Source organism: Bombina bombina, chromosome 3, assembly GCF_027579735.1.
Source record: "Bombina bombina isolate aBomBom1 chromosome 3, aBomBom1.pri, whole genome shotgun sequence".
In the NCBI taxonomy this organism is placed as follows: Eukaryota; Metazoa; Chordata; class Amphibia; order Anura; family Bombinatoridae; genus Bombina; species Bombina bombina.
In genome coordinates this window covers 997,071,627-997,091,414 of record NC_069501.1, presented here as the reverse complement: position 1 = coordinate 997,091,414, position 19,788 = coordinate 997,071,627, and the positions used below count along the sequence as shown (strand labels likewise).

Sequence of the window (19,788 nt, the reverse complement as noted above, 5' to 3'; positions counted from 1 at the left end):
GATTAAAAGCATCATCAGATTGGCTTACGAGACTGCCGGACGGCAGCCTCCCGAAAGAATCACAGCTCATTCCATTAGGGCTGTGGCTTCCACATGGGCCTTCAAGAACGAGGCTTCTGTTGATCAGATATGTAGGGCAGCGACTTGGTCTTCACTGCACACTTTTACCAAATTTTACAAGTTTGATACTTTTTGCTTCTTCTGAGGCTATTTTTGGGAGAAAGGTTTTGCAAGCCGTGGTGCCTTCCATTTAGGTGACCTGATTTGCTCCCTCCCTTCATCCGTGTCCTAAAGCTTTGGTATTGGTTCCCACAAGTAAGGATGACGCCGTGGACCGGACACACCTATGTTGGAGAAAACAGAATTTATGTTTACCTGATAAATTACTTTCTCCAACGGTGTGTCCGGTCCACGGCCCGCCCTGGTTTTTTTAATCAGGTCTGATAATTTATTTTCTTTAACTACAGTCACCACGGTACCATATGGTTTCTCCTATGCAAATATTCCTCCTTAACGTCGGTCGAATGACTGGGGTAGGCGGAGCCTAGGAGGGATCATGTGACCAGCTTTGCTGGGCTCTTTGCCATTTCCTGTTGGGGAAGAGAATATCCCACAAGTAAGGATGACGCCGTGGACCGGACACACCGTTGGAGAAAGTAATTTATCAGGTAAACATAAATTCTGTTTTTGTGTTGTGTCTCAAACTTGGGTCATATCATACGGATGTATAGTGACATCAAAGCATACTCACATACATGTGCATATCTCGTCTTACCAGCGGATAGACCTCCAATAGACATCCACGTCTTCAGCCGCTCCTCTCTGACAATCAAATGGCTACAAGCCAAAAGTAGATGTCCACATTACCGCAAAATATCCAATGGGGTGATTGATAGCACGGGAAAAGTAGCTGCTCATACAGAGCTCACAGCTGGTTAAGAGTCACAGCAAAGATTAATACGGAGCTCCAGTATATGTATAAAAAGTCCAAAACTTTATTACATAAACATATCCATAAAATCAGGGGTCACAGACAAAAGACATCACAGAAAGGCTGACACATTTCGACTGTCACGCCTTACACATAGCCCTGATAAATTTACCTTCAAATCACTCTTATAAGAGGATAAACTGTTTCCTATTGGTGAAACACTGAATGATGTCATAGTAATGTTTGAAATAGTATTTAAAGAAATACTCCAAATAGAAACTGTTCTTCACATGAGCACTACTTATTATCAATGGCAGTATTTAATTAAATCCTAGGTAGAGTTAAACCAAAAGGTAGATGTGTCCTAAATTTGAAAATCCAATACATTTCTTGTTTCTCTGTTAACTCAACTTTATCACCACCTCTTTTTGGAGTCCTATTTTTTTTAAATTACACACCAAGTTAAATTTGATAAATTTTTATTGTGTTTCTTCACAAAATGTTGTACGAAGAAAGTAATGGCTGTACCAATTCTAATTGCTGAAAGATGCTTGTGAACTCTTGAGCGAACATCACGTCTTGTTAAACCTGTATATTGCAATTTGCACTGCTATAAGGTATATCATAATTGTGGCAGTGCAGTTGAAACTTTCTTTTATTTGATACTACTTATTTGTCACCAATGGCAACTTATTCACATGCTTTACAATCTGCTTTGCAACAATGGTACATACCTTTAAAACATAACCATAAATTTGAGTTTGTGGGGGAAGTAATTTTAGGCAAAGATGTAGGAGCTAAAATATTACCAAGGGTGTGATTCCTCCTGTCCGCAAATTTACATGCACTAATGTATCATTTGCAATAAGTAGTTTGAAATGCCTGCGGATGATACCGCAAATTTGGTAATATTGATCTGATTATTCTGTTGTGAACGTCACACCTTTGAACTTATCTCTCTTAGGGCTCAATGATCTAAAGCTCTCTGGGCTGGCGAGATTATTAAATAATGCTCACCAGCAGTGTTCCCTCTAAGGACAGTTTTGTGTGCAGCCCAGCAGTGAAACAGTTAACGAGAGAACCATACCTTGCCATCTGTATTGTGCAGCGTTTGCTAATTGCAGGGTGTGGTTACCTAATTAACTGTTTCACTGCTGGGCCGCACACAAAACTGGCCTTAGAGGGAACACTGCTCACCAGTACTTCTCTCCCCCTGGTGGAATGATCTAAAGCCACTTTTTACCCTGAAAACAAGGTGTTTCACTTTTCGTATAAAAAGTGCACATTAAAATTTGTATTGTAAACATCATACAAAATGAATAATTGAACCATTCACAGATAACTAAGCAGGGAAATTGTATTGCTAAGCTGCATCAAAAATCATAACAAAATTGTTCACCAAAGAACGTATTTTATCAAAAACATAAATTTATATGTAAATTACACAGGAATAAATCAGATGCACTTTTAGGACTTTTTTAGGATAATTCCACTAGGGCAGCCCCTGCGAGAGTTGGCGAGACAAACCACGTCTGAAATTGCGAGGTTAAGATAATCGGGCCCCTTGTCTTTTCTTCATTCGATAACGATTTTGACTGGGTATTTGCCACTTCATTATATGCTCTCTCAATAACATGTGGTTTATAACCCCTATCCAATAAGTGTTCTTATTTGCATGCTGTTCAAAGTCTTTTTGATTGGAACAGTTAAGTTTTAGCCGACTAAATTGGACTTTAGAAATACCAAAGAATATATGCTTTGGGTGGCAACTCCTTGCATGAAGCAGTTTGTTGGCATAGGAGAGGGCAAATTTTGCCCTCATAGCTGTCCCACATCTTTGGACATCAAAACCCCTCAAATTGGAAACAAAAATGTGAGTTAAGAGAAATGACAAAACTCTAAAGATGTCCCGAAACTCACTGGTATAAGCAGAATTAAAATTCAAAAGATATTGTATGGCCTCCAATCCTTTGTCATGGGATTGATATATATAGGCCTACTACGTCTAAGGTTAACCATCCAAACTCAGATTGCCAAAGTGTATCAGCATATTAGGCAAATGTTTTGTGTCTCTTAAATAACTGAATAGGGTTATGACGAGAGGTTGTAGTTTCCTTTTCTAGCCACTCCGATAATTGTTCAAAGAGTGAACCTATTCTGCTGATGCTAGGTCACCCCTTAACATCCACTAGGGATTTCTGTACTTTCAGGAACAAATGCAAAATCAGTATTGTAGGATGCAAAATAATCAAATGTATCTTTGTTCAAATGTCCTGCTGCCAATACATCATCCAGAAGTCCATATAATTCCTTTTGGAATATTTTGGAATATTTTTTTGGAATATTTTATTGGGATAAATTGCATAATGAAATAATCATTTTTAGATAGTTGTCTTGTGGTTTAAACTCTATAATTTAATTATTGGCATTGATAGGAAACAGTTTAGCCTTGTATAAGAGTGATTTGAAGAGAATTTTATCAAGAGTATGGCATGACAGCAGAAATGCGTCAGCCTTTCTTTGATGTCTTCTATGGTCTGCGACCCCTTATTTTATGTATATGTTTTTGTAATGAAGTTTTGGACTTTCATACATATACTGGCGCTTTGTATTAATTTTTAAAGTGTTTGAAGGTCTCTAATGTTCAGCAGAATTAGTGGCATTCTCTTGAATAATGTAGAGCGTTGTGTGATGGTTTGAGACAGAAAGAAGAGTTGTAGTTGCGTGGTAGAGGGGAGACAGGAGTTACATATTGTCCATGGGAAGAAGTGAGAGCTAAGTGAGATGTTTGTGGTCTGTGGCAAGAGAAGAGAGGTTACAGAGGTGCATGATGGCATATGAAGATAGCACAAAGGTTAGAGATACACAGTGCTATGTGATGGTCTATGGCAGTTTTGTCCAAACTAAGGCCCCAAGACAGGCCTCTGGAGCATTTTGTCTAGTCCTCCAGCTCTCCACATCAAATAATATAAGATTAATCAAAGGGATACAAAGGTCAAAACTTAAATGCATTTAAATTTTAACCCATTAATGACAACCAATGTACCCTGTATGTTGGACATCTGTAGCACTTCCAGTGCTGTAGGAATGCGGTTCTCACCAACAGCGGTTAGACTGCACTATTTCTGCCTCAGGCATGGACACTATACAGTATATGTTGTAGTCATTAAGGGCTTAAATAGAAGCCTTTTTTTTAATATACTACCATTAGCATAAATGCTTCTTGTAAAAGTTATTACTGTTTCAGCAGTTTACGCAACATATGCTAAATGTGACTAGAGGATCAAGATTCAAAGACTATGGCTGCTCAAAAAGCTGGCGGTGGTGCGTATTGCATCAGTAAAGAAGAGGCACTCTGACTCACTGAGCAGACTTGGTGTTTGAATGCCAGTCTTTAATGCAGCTGTAGACTCAAAGGAATGGAATGTGGAGGCAGGGAGAAGCTGTCTGCTTCAATTGTTTTGTTAGTAGTCAAACTCCATCAGCACTAGCCTTTAATTGGAGGAACCAATACAGCCTTGCTTCTGGAGAAGAGAAAGCTTGCCACTGTTATTATGCTAGTGTAAATTTCATTGTTTTGCATTTGTTATCTGTTGAAGCAATTAGGGACAGTTATGAAGCAGGTTAGTCTTAAGAAGTGAGGCACAAAAACAGTGTTGCGCTTTCCGTGATCTAAGAGCCGTGGTTAACTGTTTTCCAAAACTAAAAAGTTGCTGAAATTACAGTAAAAATACATTACAAAGTAAACTTACAAATAAACTATTAACCCCTAAACTGCCATACCTCTACATCACAAACACTTAATAAAACTATTAACCCCTAAACCACAATCCCCCACATCACAAAGTACCTAAACACACTATTAATCCCTAAACCATCAGTCCCCCACATTGCAAAGTCATAAACTAACATCTAACCCCCCTAACCTAACACCCCCTAAATGAACCCAAATAAAAATACACAAAAATTACAAAATAAATCCTAACTTCCATAAAAAAAAACTTACCTGTAAAAATAAATTAAACCTAATCTTACCTTAAAAAAAATCCTAACATTATAAAAAATAAAAAATCCTAAAATTAAAAAAATAATAATTTACAGAATATAAAAAAGTAATTATCCAAAATTTATTTTTTAATCCTATTCTAATACCACGTAAAAAAACAACAACCCCAAAATAAAAAAATAAAAACCTATTCTAAAAATAAACTACAGGGGGGAACTTCCGGGTGGCGGCCATGACTGGTCGCAAACTTTTCAGCTCCTGCAACTCCTAGCCCAAATCAGTATGTAACTCCTCTTTCTACCATCCCATCGCATATATTTTTTGACTGAGGATGTACAGCTAAGCCAGCTCTTTCATATTATTATTTCATCTCCGGGCTAGAAGTAATACCCTGCCTACCGGAACGATTCAGAGGTTGCGGCCTAACATCTTACTCACCCCCCGGAAGGGCACCAGTTTGCCTCTGTCTTTAGGATGCAGTTTTACTTCGCAAGATACTGCAATAATTCTCGACAATCAGACACAGTCTACATCTGAACAAAAAGAGTTTTCTTTATTTCTATATAGCGGGTGCTAATAAATTCTCACTATGGAGATCCCTCTATGTTTCTGGGAGGACCTGCGCAACCTGCTTATTGCCCATCATGCCGCCTTAGAGGATAAGCTTTGCATAGCATTTGGGAACAGTGGCAGTGGCTCTCCGTGTGAATTCACCCAAACCGCACCTCTTAGTGTGGAGGGTGGGAGTGGTGGTGCTTTGGGGCCCCGGCGTCGGCATTCTCCCCTTCGCATGTCAACAGGAGTTAGAGAGCCTAGCGAAGAAAGGATACAGGCTCAATGTGATTCAGAGACTGAGGTGAGCCGCTCTACTGTTTTACCTTCAGACCACCCTACAGCAGTGACAGAGCTCCGAGCAGCAGAACCGCTGAGCAGAGAGGGTAAATGGCGCAGCACTCATCAGTCCGTAGCGCAGTATTTGGACTGTTTCAATTTGGCACTGTTTGTCACTTACCCCTTCACGGCCGCAATTAATTAATATGGGCTTATGTGTTGTCTAGTTTTGCCTGTGCTAGTTTGGATGCGGCTGCAGTTTTGTTTTCTCACAGCCTGGGATCCAGGGGGATGGCCTTCTTGCTGACCGGGAGGTAATATGGCTGCTGGCTTCCACTTAAACGTGAACTATCAGTCGGTGCAGGAGATCGCAAGTGTTATGTACTGGTGCAGCCTGTTGTCTCTTGCTATGGGACTGTAATGCCTTTGAAGATGTTGGCACCTTAAGATGGGACATAAAGACATTCACACTCGTTCTGATGTTTGTACACAAATAAGTTATCAGTTATATAGTATGGCAGATTGCCGGGAGGTAATATGGCTGCAGGCTCCCACTTAAGCGTGATCTATGAGTTGGTACAGGGGATCGCAAATGCTATGTACTTGTGCAGCGTGTTGTCTCTTGCTATGGGACTGTAATGTTTTTGAAGATGTTGGCACCTTAAGATGGGACATAATGACATTCATACTCGATCTGATGGTTGTCCACAAATAAGGTTCTCAGCCCATGACATATGTTAGAGTCTCCTGAAATCGTATATATGTTTGAACTAAGCAGCTGTTACCCCTAAACCGTTACATAGAGACCTTTGCCATACTGTTTTTTTACTATACTAAGTTTGCGTTTGTATTAAGCTTTGAACAGATAACAGATATCATGTTTGTTTTTGCATGTTGGGCTCTGTAAAAAACCTATTGTACTATTCTATCTTCATATAACATTCCAGAGCCTAGCATATTAAGCAAACAAGTGGCTCTAGGAGTTTAGTAAATTTAATCCCTGTCTCCACCCTTCTGCATTGAATCCCCAGTTCCTTACTACATCTACCACACACATTCACTGCATCCCTTTATTTCCTGATTATGCTCAGCCTAAAATACAGTAAGTTATATGAATAGCACTTTGGACGTTATGGACTCTTTTGGGTTACACAGCACATCCTCTCTCACATAGTCTTGGCTTCGGGTGCAGGCTGGACCTGCTCAAGTGGCATTGTTCAGAATCATATAGTTTGTGTGTTCCTTATGACATACAAGAGAGTGCACTATTGTTATGAGAGGGCTCAGATTGCAGCTAGACCTTATGTATTTATAGCTCTATCCAACTCAGAAAACGGTCCAAAATCTGATTCTGTAATATCACTGGGTGGGCATGCACCTTGTCACCTACATTTAATATGACTGTATTATTTAGTAAGTCAAAATAGTCTATAGTGGGCCTTAATGCACATGTAGACATGTCACATTGCCGGCGGTATAGCAGTAAAATTAAGCCAGCTACAAATTATGCCTGAATAATTCCAGTAGGGACTTCAGTCTTTCAGGGCATTATTATATTATTCTGGCCCTCATCTTCCCTTCCTTTATATGTTCTTTGGGATCTCCTGAGCAATAGCTAAGGTCTTTGTTAACACACTATTTGCTTCTATCAATTTATTGCTAGATAGTAAGTACTTATATCATGTTTTCTGTGCCTTTTGTATATCTATCAGTTATAGCGTTAGAAACCTTATCTGCAATCAACTCTTAAGAAATTACAGCATGCCATATAGCCTTTGAGGTCCATATGTTTGTACTTTAACCTTCCTTCTCTGCCCATTTGATAGTAGGGATCTCCAGCACCGTAGATATATCCCATGTTAATAATAAGCATAGTTTTACCAGCTATCACCCTTTGTACAATGAGTATCTGCACCATATTTATTGTGTCTTTTATTTTACAGTTATCAGTTATATAGTATGACAGATTTGAAAAAACACAAAATAGAGGTTCTTCAATTAGGGTCCATAAGTGGCCCTCCCGCATTAATGTTTACCCACATCACAGTAGGTTTATTGCAACTTTGTGGTCCAAGAGTGGCCGCTTAAACGTCAAGGTGGGTATACTGTTTGAGCAGTACTACAGGTATTAAGTAGGGATGGGCGAATGTTTCGCAACATTCGAAAAACGGCACAAATTTTAACACATTCGTTCGTTCGAATCGAATTTCGAATGTTTACATAACATTCTAACATTCGATTTTCGAATGTTCGGTTTCGAATTTTACGATTACATTCGAAAATATTCGAATTCGAAAAATTCGAATTTAGATTGTAATAGTATTTCTAATGCTTTTTCTTTAAATGTAATATTCGAATTATGCAATATTCGAATTCAAAAAATTCGAATTTAGATTGTAATAGTATTTCTAATGCTTTTTCTTTAAATGTAATATTCGAATTATGCAATATTCGAATTCGAAAAATTCAAATTTAGATTGTAATAGTATTTCTAATGCTTTTTCTTTAAATGTAATATTCAAATTATGCAATATTCGAATTCGAAAAATTCGAATTTAGATTGTAATAGTATTTCTAATGCTTTTTCTTTAAATGTAATATTCAAATTATGCAATATTCGAATTCGAAAAATTCGAATTTAGATTGTAATAGTATTTCTAATGCTTTTTCTTTAAATGTAATATTCTAATTATGCAATACGTGTATTCGAATTCGAAAAATTCGAATTTAGATTGTAATAGTATTTCTAATGCTTTTTCTTTAAATGTAATATTCGAATTATGCAATACGTGTATTTGAATTCGAAAAATTCGAATTTAGATTGTAATAGTATTTCTAATGCTTTTTCTTTAAATGTAATATTCGAATTATGCAATACGTGTATTCGAATTCGAAAAATTCGAATTTAGATTGTAATAGTATTTCTAATGCTTTTTCTTTAAATGTAATATTTGAATTATGCAATATTCGAATTCGAAAAATTCGAATTTAGATTGTAATAGTATTTCTAATGCTTTTTCTTTAAATGTAATATTCGAATTATGCAATATTCGAATTCGAAAAATTCGAATTTAGATTGTAATAGTATTTCTAATGCTTTTTCTTTAAATGTAATATTTGAATTATGCAATATTCGAATTCGAAAAATTCGAATTTAGATTGTAATAGTATTTCTAATGCTTTTTCTTTAAATGTAATATTCGAATTATGCAATATTCGAATTCGAAAAATTCGAATTTAGATTGTAATAGTATTTCTAATGCTTTTTCTTTAAATGTAATATTCGAATTATGCAATACGTGTATTCGAATTCGAAAAATTCGAATTTAGATTGTAATAGTATTTCTAATGCTTTTAAATGTAATATTCGAATTATGCAATATTCGAATTCGAAAAATTCGAATTTATATTCGAATTCGAAAAATTCAAATTATATTCGAATTCAAAAAATTCGAATTTCGAATGTAGACATTCGATATAATTATAAACATTCGAATTAGAAAGTGACATTCGAAAACTGTAAATAAAATTTGATTTTCGAATTTTTAAGAATATTCGTTCTTATCGACATTCGAATTTAGAATTCGAATTTCGGTAATAACATTCGTTCTACATTCGAAATTAGAAAATTTGCACATTCGCCCATTCCTAGTATTAAGTAGGTAATTTGTCACTTACTAAGTTGTTTTGCAACTTGTAATATGAGCAGAACCCGAAAAGCGCATAAAGCTTAAAGGGATATTCCAGCCAAAATAGGAAACCATATGGGTGCATTTGGGTATTGAATAGAAGCATTTTTGTAATATACACGCATTAGCAAAAATGCTTCTAATAAAAGCTATAGCTGTTTCAAATGTGTATTTAAGTATGCACCGTGCACCAGCATTTTAAACACAACACTTGTTCGGAGAACCTAAGGTGATTGTACCATCTGGTAATGACTCAATTTGTTAATTGCTGACATGATACAAGCCCCACTGATGATCTAAGCAGCAGCATTATTTAAAATGTGGGTGCAGTAAAAATATCTAGCTATGCTTCACATGCACATGCAGAGAAAAATGTTAACACTAAAACAGTAATAACTCTTAATAGAAGCATTTTTGCCAATAAATGTATATTAAAAATATGTTTCTATTAAAAAATACAATAAATCTATGTGCATTTATATTTTGACTAGAATGTCCCTTTAACGCTAGCGGTGTTTTAGCTAATGCAAAAAAAAAAAAAATACCATGGCACTTAGAGTATATTGAAAAGTTGTTGTACTCTGCGTAACTAAACATTTTAAATAAAAAACTCAAGGTGTTTACTGTCGCTTTAATGTCAGCCTTTTGTATTTTCTTCTGACGATTTACTTTTGTATAAAGTGCTTTGTACTTTATTTATCTGATGAAGAAAAGTGTGAATATCTAAACTAATCAAGTGTATTTCATTGATGTAATAAATAATCTCATCTCTTGATGTCTGCAGAATGGGGACTAATTTTAGTAGTTATTTCATTTTTAAGTGTTTTGTATAGTTTTGGTTATCTATATATTTACAAGGAATGGGTAACAAAATATATTGAAAACTAAACATGAAAAACGTTTTCTTTGTTTTAACTGTATAGTACATATTATTATCTATATAATTTTTGTTGTTCAATATTCACAGATTCTCTCTCACTGTTTTTTTTGCTGTTCTGTACAGATTACACAGCTACTGAAAAAGATGTCTGGGAATGAATATGTTGGCTTCAGCAATGCAATGTAAGGCCCAAAGCTTGTCAATCTAGGAGCCAATAATCGAGTATGGAGGGCCCGCATGTCCCGCTGTAATTATCTTGTTGTAGAACTTAGTTGATATTTTTCAAACTTTTCATTCTCCTTGGTCTTTTTTCCTGTTTCCACTTTGTTTTACATTTAAACACTGAAATTAAGAACAGATAAGAAATGCCTCTGTGAACTAGAGAAATTTTAGTAAGAAAGACCAATTTTAGCAAATTACTGTCATTGCTTTAATAATTAATATATGTACTAAAATACATAAGATCTGACTTGAAAAAAGAGATTTGTCTTTTTTACATATAAGTGTACATACCTCTGTCAGTTTCCATATCTGCTGTAAATCAGCAAATATTAATATAGTTCATTTTTGCCACAAATCTTGCACATTATGGCCAAAAGTATGTGGAAACCTGACAATCATAACTATTTGAGCCTCTTAGACATCCCATTCCAAAACCATGGCCATGCCCCCCCCCCCCCCCATTGCAGCTATAACAACAACTCTTCTGGGAAGGCTTTATTCAAGATTTTTAAGTGTGTCTGTGGGAATTTGTCTCCAATCAGCCACAATTGGTGTTCCAATTCATCCCAAAGGTGTTCAATGGGGTTGAGGTCAGGGCTGTACAGGCCACTTGAGTTCCTCCACACAAACTCACCAAACCATGTCCTCAATTTGGACCTAAGTTTGTGCACAGGGGCACGGAATGCTGGAACAGGCACAAAGTAGGAAGCACCCAGTTGTCTAAAATGCATTTGTATCCTGTAGCATTAAGATAATTATTCGCTGGAACTAAGGTGCCTTGCCCAAACCCTGAAAAACAGCCCCATACCATTATCCTTCCTCCACCAAACTTTACAGTAGAAACAGTAGATAGTATTCTCTCTCAGACTTTTAGATAGTGTAGTGTGATTTATCACTTTGGAGAGCACATTTCCACTGCTCCAGACTCCAGTGGTTGCGTGTTTTACTCCACTCCAGCTGAACTTTGTCTTTGCACATGTCAATGTAAGGCTTGTGCACAGCTCCTCAACCATGAAACCCTATTTCATATAGATCCCAGTGGACAGTTCTTGTACTGATGTTTTTACATGCAACACGCTTCAGTACTCAGCAATCACACTTTATGAGTTGGTGTTCTCTGTCATTAATGACTGGGCAACTGTTGCTCCTAGACGCTTCCACTTCATAATAATGGCACTTATAGTTGACCGGGCAGATCTTGTAGGACATATAAATTTCACAAACTTGCAAAAGTGTCATCCTATGACATTGCCAAGTTTAAAGTCTCTGAGCTCTTAAGTAGGACCCATTGTACTCCCAATGTTTGCCCATGGATATTTCATGGCTATGTTTGTTTTGCACCTGTTTGCAATGGCTGTGGCTGAAACACCTGAACTCAATAATTTGTAATGGTGATCACATGCTTTTGGCACAAATGGGCAACTCATTTAATGAGTCAACAAACATTTTTGTTGTTGATTCATTCATTCTGTTTAAACCATTTGCTCTTGACCAATCCTGACTCAGTTAAAAAGTAGCAGTAGTAGTAGTAGCAGTAGCACTATCTAATTCTTTAACTCTATTTAAGTTTAAGCTACCAACCAGCTGTTTCTCTTCTGTCCTGAAGACTTTCCACATAGGACTTAGTGGTTAAATTGATTTTTATTAAAGGGGCAGTAAAGTCAAAATGTATCTTTCCTGATTCAGATAGAGCTTACAATTTTAAACAAGTTTCTAATTTATTTATATTATCAAATTTTGCACAGACATTTTAAATTCATACATTCTGAAGCATCAGCTCCTACTGAGTATGTGCAAGAGAACATGAAAAAGTGTATCACATTACTTCTTTTTCTATGCATTTATTGATCATGCAATTCTACTGTATCTCTGTCTATCTATGTCTGTTACTTCGTATTGTGTTGTATACTATGACAATATGATTGCAGTTATCCAATAGCAATACCTAATATAATGTTGTGTCATCTGCAGGTTCCAATCAGAGAGAGAGACAGGAGATCGGAATTATGCGATTGGATATTATCTGAAAGAGAAAAAGGTAAAGGGCTATGTTATTAGTAACTCCTTTAATGTGGTCCAATTGCTCAAATTAACGTTGGTATCTCTTAATTAAAGGGACATAATACTCATATGCTAAATCACTTGAAACTGATGCAGTATAACTGTGAAAAGCTGACAGGAAAATATCACCTGAGCATCTCTATGTATAAAAGGAAGATATTTTACCTCACAATCTCCTCAGCTCAGCAGAGTTAGTTCTGTGTAAAAAGTTATACTCAGCTGCAGGTAAAAAAAAAAAAAAATGAAGACATTAACAGCAGCCAATCAGCATCAGCAGTGCTGAGGTCATGAACTCTTTTGCTGTGATCTCATGAGATTTCACTTAACTCTCATGAGATTTCATAGCAAACTTCCTTTAAACTGAATAGGGAAATAAGATGAGAGTGCACGTAAGCTTGCCCCTTCCGCTGTCCCGGGACAGACATACTGATATGCTGCTTAGAAGTCCTTTACAATGGGATGTGGCTACTGAGGAACTTTTGATGTAAAATATCTTTCTTTTTTACATAGAGATGTTCAGGTGATATTTTCTAGTCAGCTTTTTACAGCTATGCTGCATCACTTTCAAGTGTTTAAACATTTGGGTATTATGGCCCTTTAAGCTCAAAACTTTTTTCTTTCTAGTTATCCTTTTCATATGTTCATTTTATAATTTTTATAATTCTCCTATGCCACTTTTTTGTTTTATTCTCTTCTCTCTTTCTGTATTTAGTTGATTTATTCTCTTTAAAAAAACATTTACTATACTAAATAATACTTTACAAACTAGCTTTATCTATAAATAACAATTTGAAATTATTAAGAAAAATCTACACACTACTACTGAACCTGTAGACAGCTGATGACATTTGAACATTTTTTTCAAAGTGGCTATGTTACTAGAAGCATGTTTTAATGCTTTAAGAGTCAACAGCTGAGTCCTAAAATGTTTCTGATTTAGAACAATCAGAAAAAATTCTGGACAGGGGTAAGCAACCTTGGCAACCCAGATGTTTTGGAACTACATTTCCCATGATGCTAAGACAGCCTAAAGAGTATCTCAGCATCATGGGAAATGTAGTTCCAAAACATCTGGGGTGCCAAGGTTGTTGACCCCTGTTATAGGATATGTAATGGACTGGTGTTTAGCTTTGAAAATCTTGGTGTGATACACTAATATTGAAAAGACTGACAATCTGCATCTTGTATTTAATTTCATAAAGCTGTAACTTCAAGTATGTTGGAAAGAGAGAGAAGCATAAAGCTGTAACTTCAAGTATGTTGGAAAGAGAGAAGCATCTTGAATGTGCTTTTAAGGTGCTTTATATTGAACATAATAGCTACAATCTTTTCTGATAATGCAAACATTGAACATCAGGTACTTTTAAAATGAATCCTTATCTGTGCAGCCTATTTGCAGATTTAAGGAAAATTCGGCAAAAAGGGACAAATGGCTGTATCAAAGAGATAAAATGGGTAAAAAATGTTTGCCATTGGTCACACTGTGTGTGTACTTCTAGACGCAGTCAATAGACCCTAACAATGCAGTAATAAATCAAGTGTAGATAGGGCACACTGAATGCTGTGTAAAATACTAGAAGGATTTTTTTTTTTACAGAAAACTGTAAAACCATATATAATTACTGTGGGAAGAACAGTGAGCCAAGCTGCTTAGAATAATTTAGGAACTGGTAAAGGTCAAGAGGAGAAATAGACTAGAGAGGGATAAAAGTGACTATTGTCCAGGACCCTTAATGTTTTGTTCCTATTTTTCTCCACATTTAGTGCTTTCCCCCTGGAGCGGACATGATGGCCGCTTTGGATTTGTACTTCCAGGTAATTTGATCTTTTATTATAAAACTAGTGAGAGCAAATAAAGAAGTTTATGCTGATCCTATTGCTAATTCAACAAAATCTAATTTAAAGTGACATTACCCAAACATCAAATAATTTACATAGAAACATAGATTTTGACGGCAGATAAGAACCATAGCCCCAACAAGTCTGCCCAATATGTCCTAAAAGTATAAACTTATGTTTATCCCAGGCAATCTTGAAGTCCCCCATAGTGTTTGTCATTATCGCCTCTTGTGCAAGATTATTCCATGAATAAATCACCCTTTCTGTAAAGAAGTGCTTCCGCAAATTACTTCTGAATCTACTACCCTTTAGCTTGAGATCATGACCCATTGTTCTTGAATTTTTCTTTTTATGGAAAATACTCACAGCCTCAGCTTTACTAAGCCCTTTGATATACTTGCAAAGTACTATCATATCACCTCTTTTCCCTTCTTTCCTCTAAGTTGTACATATTTAGGTCATTGAACCTCTCCTGGAAGTTTTTTTTTTTTTTTTTAGACCATGTATCATTTTAGTAGCCCTTTTTTGCACAGATTCCAGTTTGTTTATATCCTTCTGGAGATATGGAGGCCTATTTATCATAGGTCTTGCGGACCTGATCCGACAGTGCGGATCAGGTCCGCAAGACCTCGCTGAATGCGGAGAGCAATACGCTCTCTGTATTCAGCATTGTACCAGCAGCTCACAAGAGCTGCTGGTGCAACGCCGCCCCCTGCAGACTCGCGGCCAATCGCCCGCCAGTAGGGAGGTGTCAATCAACCCGATCGTACTCGATCGGGTTGAATTGTGGCGATTACTGTCCGCCTGCTCAGAGCAGGCGGACAGGGTTATGGAGCAGCGGTCTTTAGACCGCTGCTTCATAACTGCTGTTTCTGGCGAGTCTGAAGACTCGCCAGAAACACGGGCTCACAAGCTCCATACAGAGCTTGATAAATGGGCCTCATGGTCTCCAGAACTGCACACAATACTCAACTAATGATCTGTAAAATGACATAAGAACCTTACTATTTCTGCTGAAAATATCTCTACCAATACAACCAAGCATTCTACTGGGCTTACTCGCTGAAGTACTACATTGTTTACCAAATTTTAAATCATCTGAAATAATAATTCCCAAGTCCAATTCCTCATTTGTCAGTAAGGTGTCATTGAGTCTAATTAATATTTGGATTTTTCTTTCCTACGTAAATAATTTTGCACTTTTCAACTTTAGATCCCAGTCATTTGGCCAATCCTCTATTTTTTATATCACCCCCCCCCCCCCAAACATGTACTCAAATTTTAGTATCATCTGTAAACAGACAGACTTTCACCTGTAGCCCTTTTCTGATATCACTGATAACTATGTTAAAACAAAACAGACCCCAAAACTGACCCCACCCCTGAGAAACTCCACTAATAACTGACCCCTCTGCCCCCTTTGAAAATGATGCACCGTATGTTTAAAAAGCTGACTAGTAAATGTATGAACATTTCTATGTAAAAAAGGTAGTTATTTTACAAAAACATTTTCTTAGTAGCCACATCCCATTTTAAACTTTAGACATCCAATCCAAGTGTTTGTCCTGGGACACAGGAAATCATGTATGTGGCATGTGCAGAGCCAGCCACTTTAGTTACCTCCTTAGTTTAAGGAAGTGTACTATGAAACCTCATAAGAGCACAGTAAAACAAAGTGTAAAGTCAGCGCAGTTGGTGTTGATTGGATGTTTTGATTTTGTTTTTCACATTGCATCTATCTTATACAGTATCATAAAACCTTTCTTTTCTCATGGTTGTATCAAGGATAGATGAGAATTTATGTTGCGGCGTGACATGTTCCTTTATCAGCAAGTGTGCTAGTGGAAGTATGGAATGTGTTTGACATATTAGAATATATATATTGGCCTATATGGAAGTAGGTTTTTCATATCTATATGCCTACTCCCTGTACTCCCAGTTGAACTGTGTGTTAGAAGGTTTGTATCTTTTGTCTAGCTGTACACTGTTTTATATTTTACCCTATGTATTTCTGCTCACAATTAAAGGGATATTCTAGTCAAAATTAAACTTTCATGATCCAGATATAGAGCATGCACTTTTAAGCAACTTTCTAATTCACTCCTATTATCAATTTTTCTTCATTCTCTTGGTATCTTTATTTGAAAAAGAAAAAATTCAAGCTTAGGAACTGTCCCATTTTCGGTTCAGCACCTGGGTAGCCTTTGCTGATTGGTGGCTACATATAGAAGCCAATCAGCAAGCTCTACCCTAAAATGGTCCGGCTTCTAAGCTTACATTCTTGCTTTTTCAAATAAAGATACAAAGTGAACGAAGAAAATTTGATAATAGGAGTAAATTAGAAAGTTGCTTAAAATTGCCTGCTCTATCTGAATCATGAAAGTTTAATATACATTTACAGTAAAAACGATGTTAATTTATTTTTAGAAACAATAAGACTTGGCTGATATGTTATTCTACAGCAACACAACAGAAATGTATTGTAATGACAAGGTGTTTACTGTCCCTTTAAGAAGGTTTTAATCTATTCATGTCCTCTGACATTTAAGCAGTGAAACACTATATATAATAACGTTCTAATCTATGTGTGACCGGACCCTACTCTGCTGTGTACACCACTGTATATAATAAGAATTGAATCTCTTTATTTCCACTCTCTATTTAGATGTGCTCTGTTGAGGTGACCTGTGAGTCTGGCAGTGTGATAGCTGCCACTCTGGCTAATGGCGGAATCTGCCCAATCACAGGGGAGCAAGTTCTAAGCGGAGAATCTGTGAGGAACACACTGAGCTTGATGCACTCATGCGGCATGTATGACTTCTCTGGCCAATTCGCCTTTAATGTAAGTCTTTATTCCAGCGCATTTCCACAAAATGGTACCCAGAGGCACAAAGAACACAGCCAGTCAACACCTAACTGTAATGACAACTGATTTATATTCAGACAGTACTAAAATATGTATTTAAATGGTTCATGCACATCTGTATTGTTAAAGGGACAAAATATTCTAAACTGACTATTCACAATAAATTTGTATTCTAAATTTAAAAAGCAAAACTCTTCTTGTCAGACCAGAGCACTTCTGTGACTAGACAGACCCGCTCAGTAGAGCCAGGAGCGGCGTTCTGTAAAATTATTTTTTTTAGTAAAATATCTCTGCAGCCCTTTGCTTTAGAAAGCTGGCGCTAAGCTAATGTTATATAATTCTGCACTAACCCCCTATTCCAATCAGCCTATAGAATGCAAGCTCAATCCTATTGGCTGATTGGATCAGCCAATAGGATTAAAGCTCAATCCCCTATTCCAATCAGCCAATAGAATGCAAGCTCAATCCTATTGGCTGATTGGATCAGCCAATAGGATTAAAGCTCAATCCTATTGGCTGATTGCATCAGCCAATAGGATTTTTTTCCCTTTAATTCCGATTAGCTGATAGAATTCTATCAGCCAATCGGAACTCAAGGGACGCCATCTTGGATGACGTCCCTTAAAGGGAAACTTCAGTGTACGGCTGGGACCGTATGAAGAGGATGCTCCACGCCGGATGTCTTGAAGATGGACCCGCTCCGCGCCGGAAGGATGAAGATAGAAGATGCCGTCTGGATGAAGACTTCTGCCCGCCTGGATAATGACTTCTTGCTGCTTGGATGAAGACTTCTCCCATCTTCATTGAGGACTTCTTGCCGCTTGGATGAAGACTTTTCCTGGCTGGATGAGGATGGATGTCCGGTCTTCAAAAACTGTAAGTGGATCTTCGGGGGTTAGTGTTAGGTTTTTTTAAGGGTTTATTGGGTGGGTTTTATTTTTAGCTTAGGGTTTTGGGCAATGTAAAAGAGCTAAATGCCCTTTTAAGGGCAATGCCCATCCAAATGCCCTTTTCAGGGCAATGGGGAGCTTAGGTTTATTTAGATAGGATTTTATTTGGGGGGTTGGCTGTGTGGGTGGTGGGTTTTACTATTGGGGGGTTGTTGGTATTCTTTTATACAGGTAAAAGAGCTGATTTCTTTGGGGCAATGCCCTGCAAAAGGCCCTTTTAAGGGCTATTGGCAGTTTAGTGTAGGCTAGGGGTTTTATTATTTTGGGGGGGGGGCTTTTTTATTTTAATAGGGCTATTAGATTAGGTGTAATTAGTTTAAATATTTGATAATTTATTTTTTATTTTGTGTAACTTAGTGGTTTTTTTTGTAATTTAGTTAATTGTATTTCATTAATGTAATTTATTTAATTTTAGTGTAATGTTAGGTTTAACTGTAAGACAGGTTAGGTTTTATTTCACAGGTAAATTTGTATTTATTTTTACTAGGTAGTTAGTAAATAGTTAATAACTATTTACTTACTAGGGATGAACCGAAATGAAAATTGTGGACCGAAACGGAAACCGAAAATTCAGGATGCTCTTGGCCGAAAACCGAAACTGAAAATGACTTTTTTTTCAAAAATTATTTTAAAATAGTTAAAGGTATTCTTTAATTGCCTTGTTTGTTTGGTACTAGCACAGAAACAGATGTTGCTCTGCTGTGCTAGATATTTAATTTACTGTACCTCAGGGTGCAGAATGGAAAGCATCCTAAGAGCTAGATTTATCAACGCTGAGGCGTACAGGGGCGCGTATACGAGCCCCTGTACGCCTCAGCTCGTCTGTGGCGGGGCGAAATTACCCGCAGGTAATTAACATTGCACACAAGCGCAATTTTGCGCTTGCGTGCAATCCCGCCCCCTGCCCGCGCACAGCCAATCACGAGCGGGTAGGAGCTGTCAATCTCCTCGGTCAGACTCGACCGAGGAGATTTAATTTCGCCACAATAGAGGTGGTGAAGATGTTAGGGAAGCAGCGGTCTGGTGACCGCTGCTTGATAAATCGCGGCGAGCAAGTTCTCAAAAGAACTTGCTGCTGCAGGGGCTTGATAAATCTAGCCCTAAGTAACCCAGCTGGTCTGTTAGTAGCACTTGCTTGTGTCTGCTAAACTATGTCAACTCCAAGAGAAGGCTGCAGGTTTATTTGTCATTTCTTTTCTTTTTTTCCTTGTGTATATCCTTGTACCCTCGCCTCTGTTTAGAATGCTGTCTTTTTTTATTTTTATGCTAGACAGCGGACCTAAATATATCAAATTGTTCTTTGTTGATTATTATGTGACATTACTTTTGTCATCTAATAATTATCGGCATGATCGCTCAGAGCTACAGCCAACCTCGTCTTCTACACATAACTGGTACTGGATATAACACACATGTGTGTGATTTTTAATGATTGCTATACCACTTCCAGCTACACAGGGACACTTGGGAATCACGCAACTTTTTTTTCTGATTGGGATGCGAAGACTAGACT

At 37.1% G+C, this 19,788-nt stretch overlaps 1 protein-coding gene across 1 annotated transcript in view; it reads left to right on the top strand.

Annotated features, from left to right (window-relative positions):
* GLS2 (glutaminase 2) overlaps positions 1 to 19,788 on the top strand; it is a 187,725-nt gene that overhangs the window by 121,066 nt on the left and 46,871 nt on the right. Inside the window, exons 9-12 of the mRNA XM_053708140.1 lie at positions 10,461 to 10,519; positions 12,531 to 12,597; positions 14,385 to 14,435; positions 17,125 to 17,301. Of these exons, the coding sequence (XP_053564115.1) occupies positions 10,461 to 10,519; positions 12,531 to 12,597; positions 14,385 to 14,435; positions 17,125 to 17,301 (354 nt within the window). The remainder of the gene's footprint in view (positions 1 to 10,460; positions 10,520 to 12,530; positions 12,598 to 14,384; positions 14,436 to 17,124; positions 17,302 to 19,788) is intronic.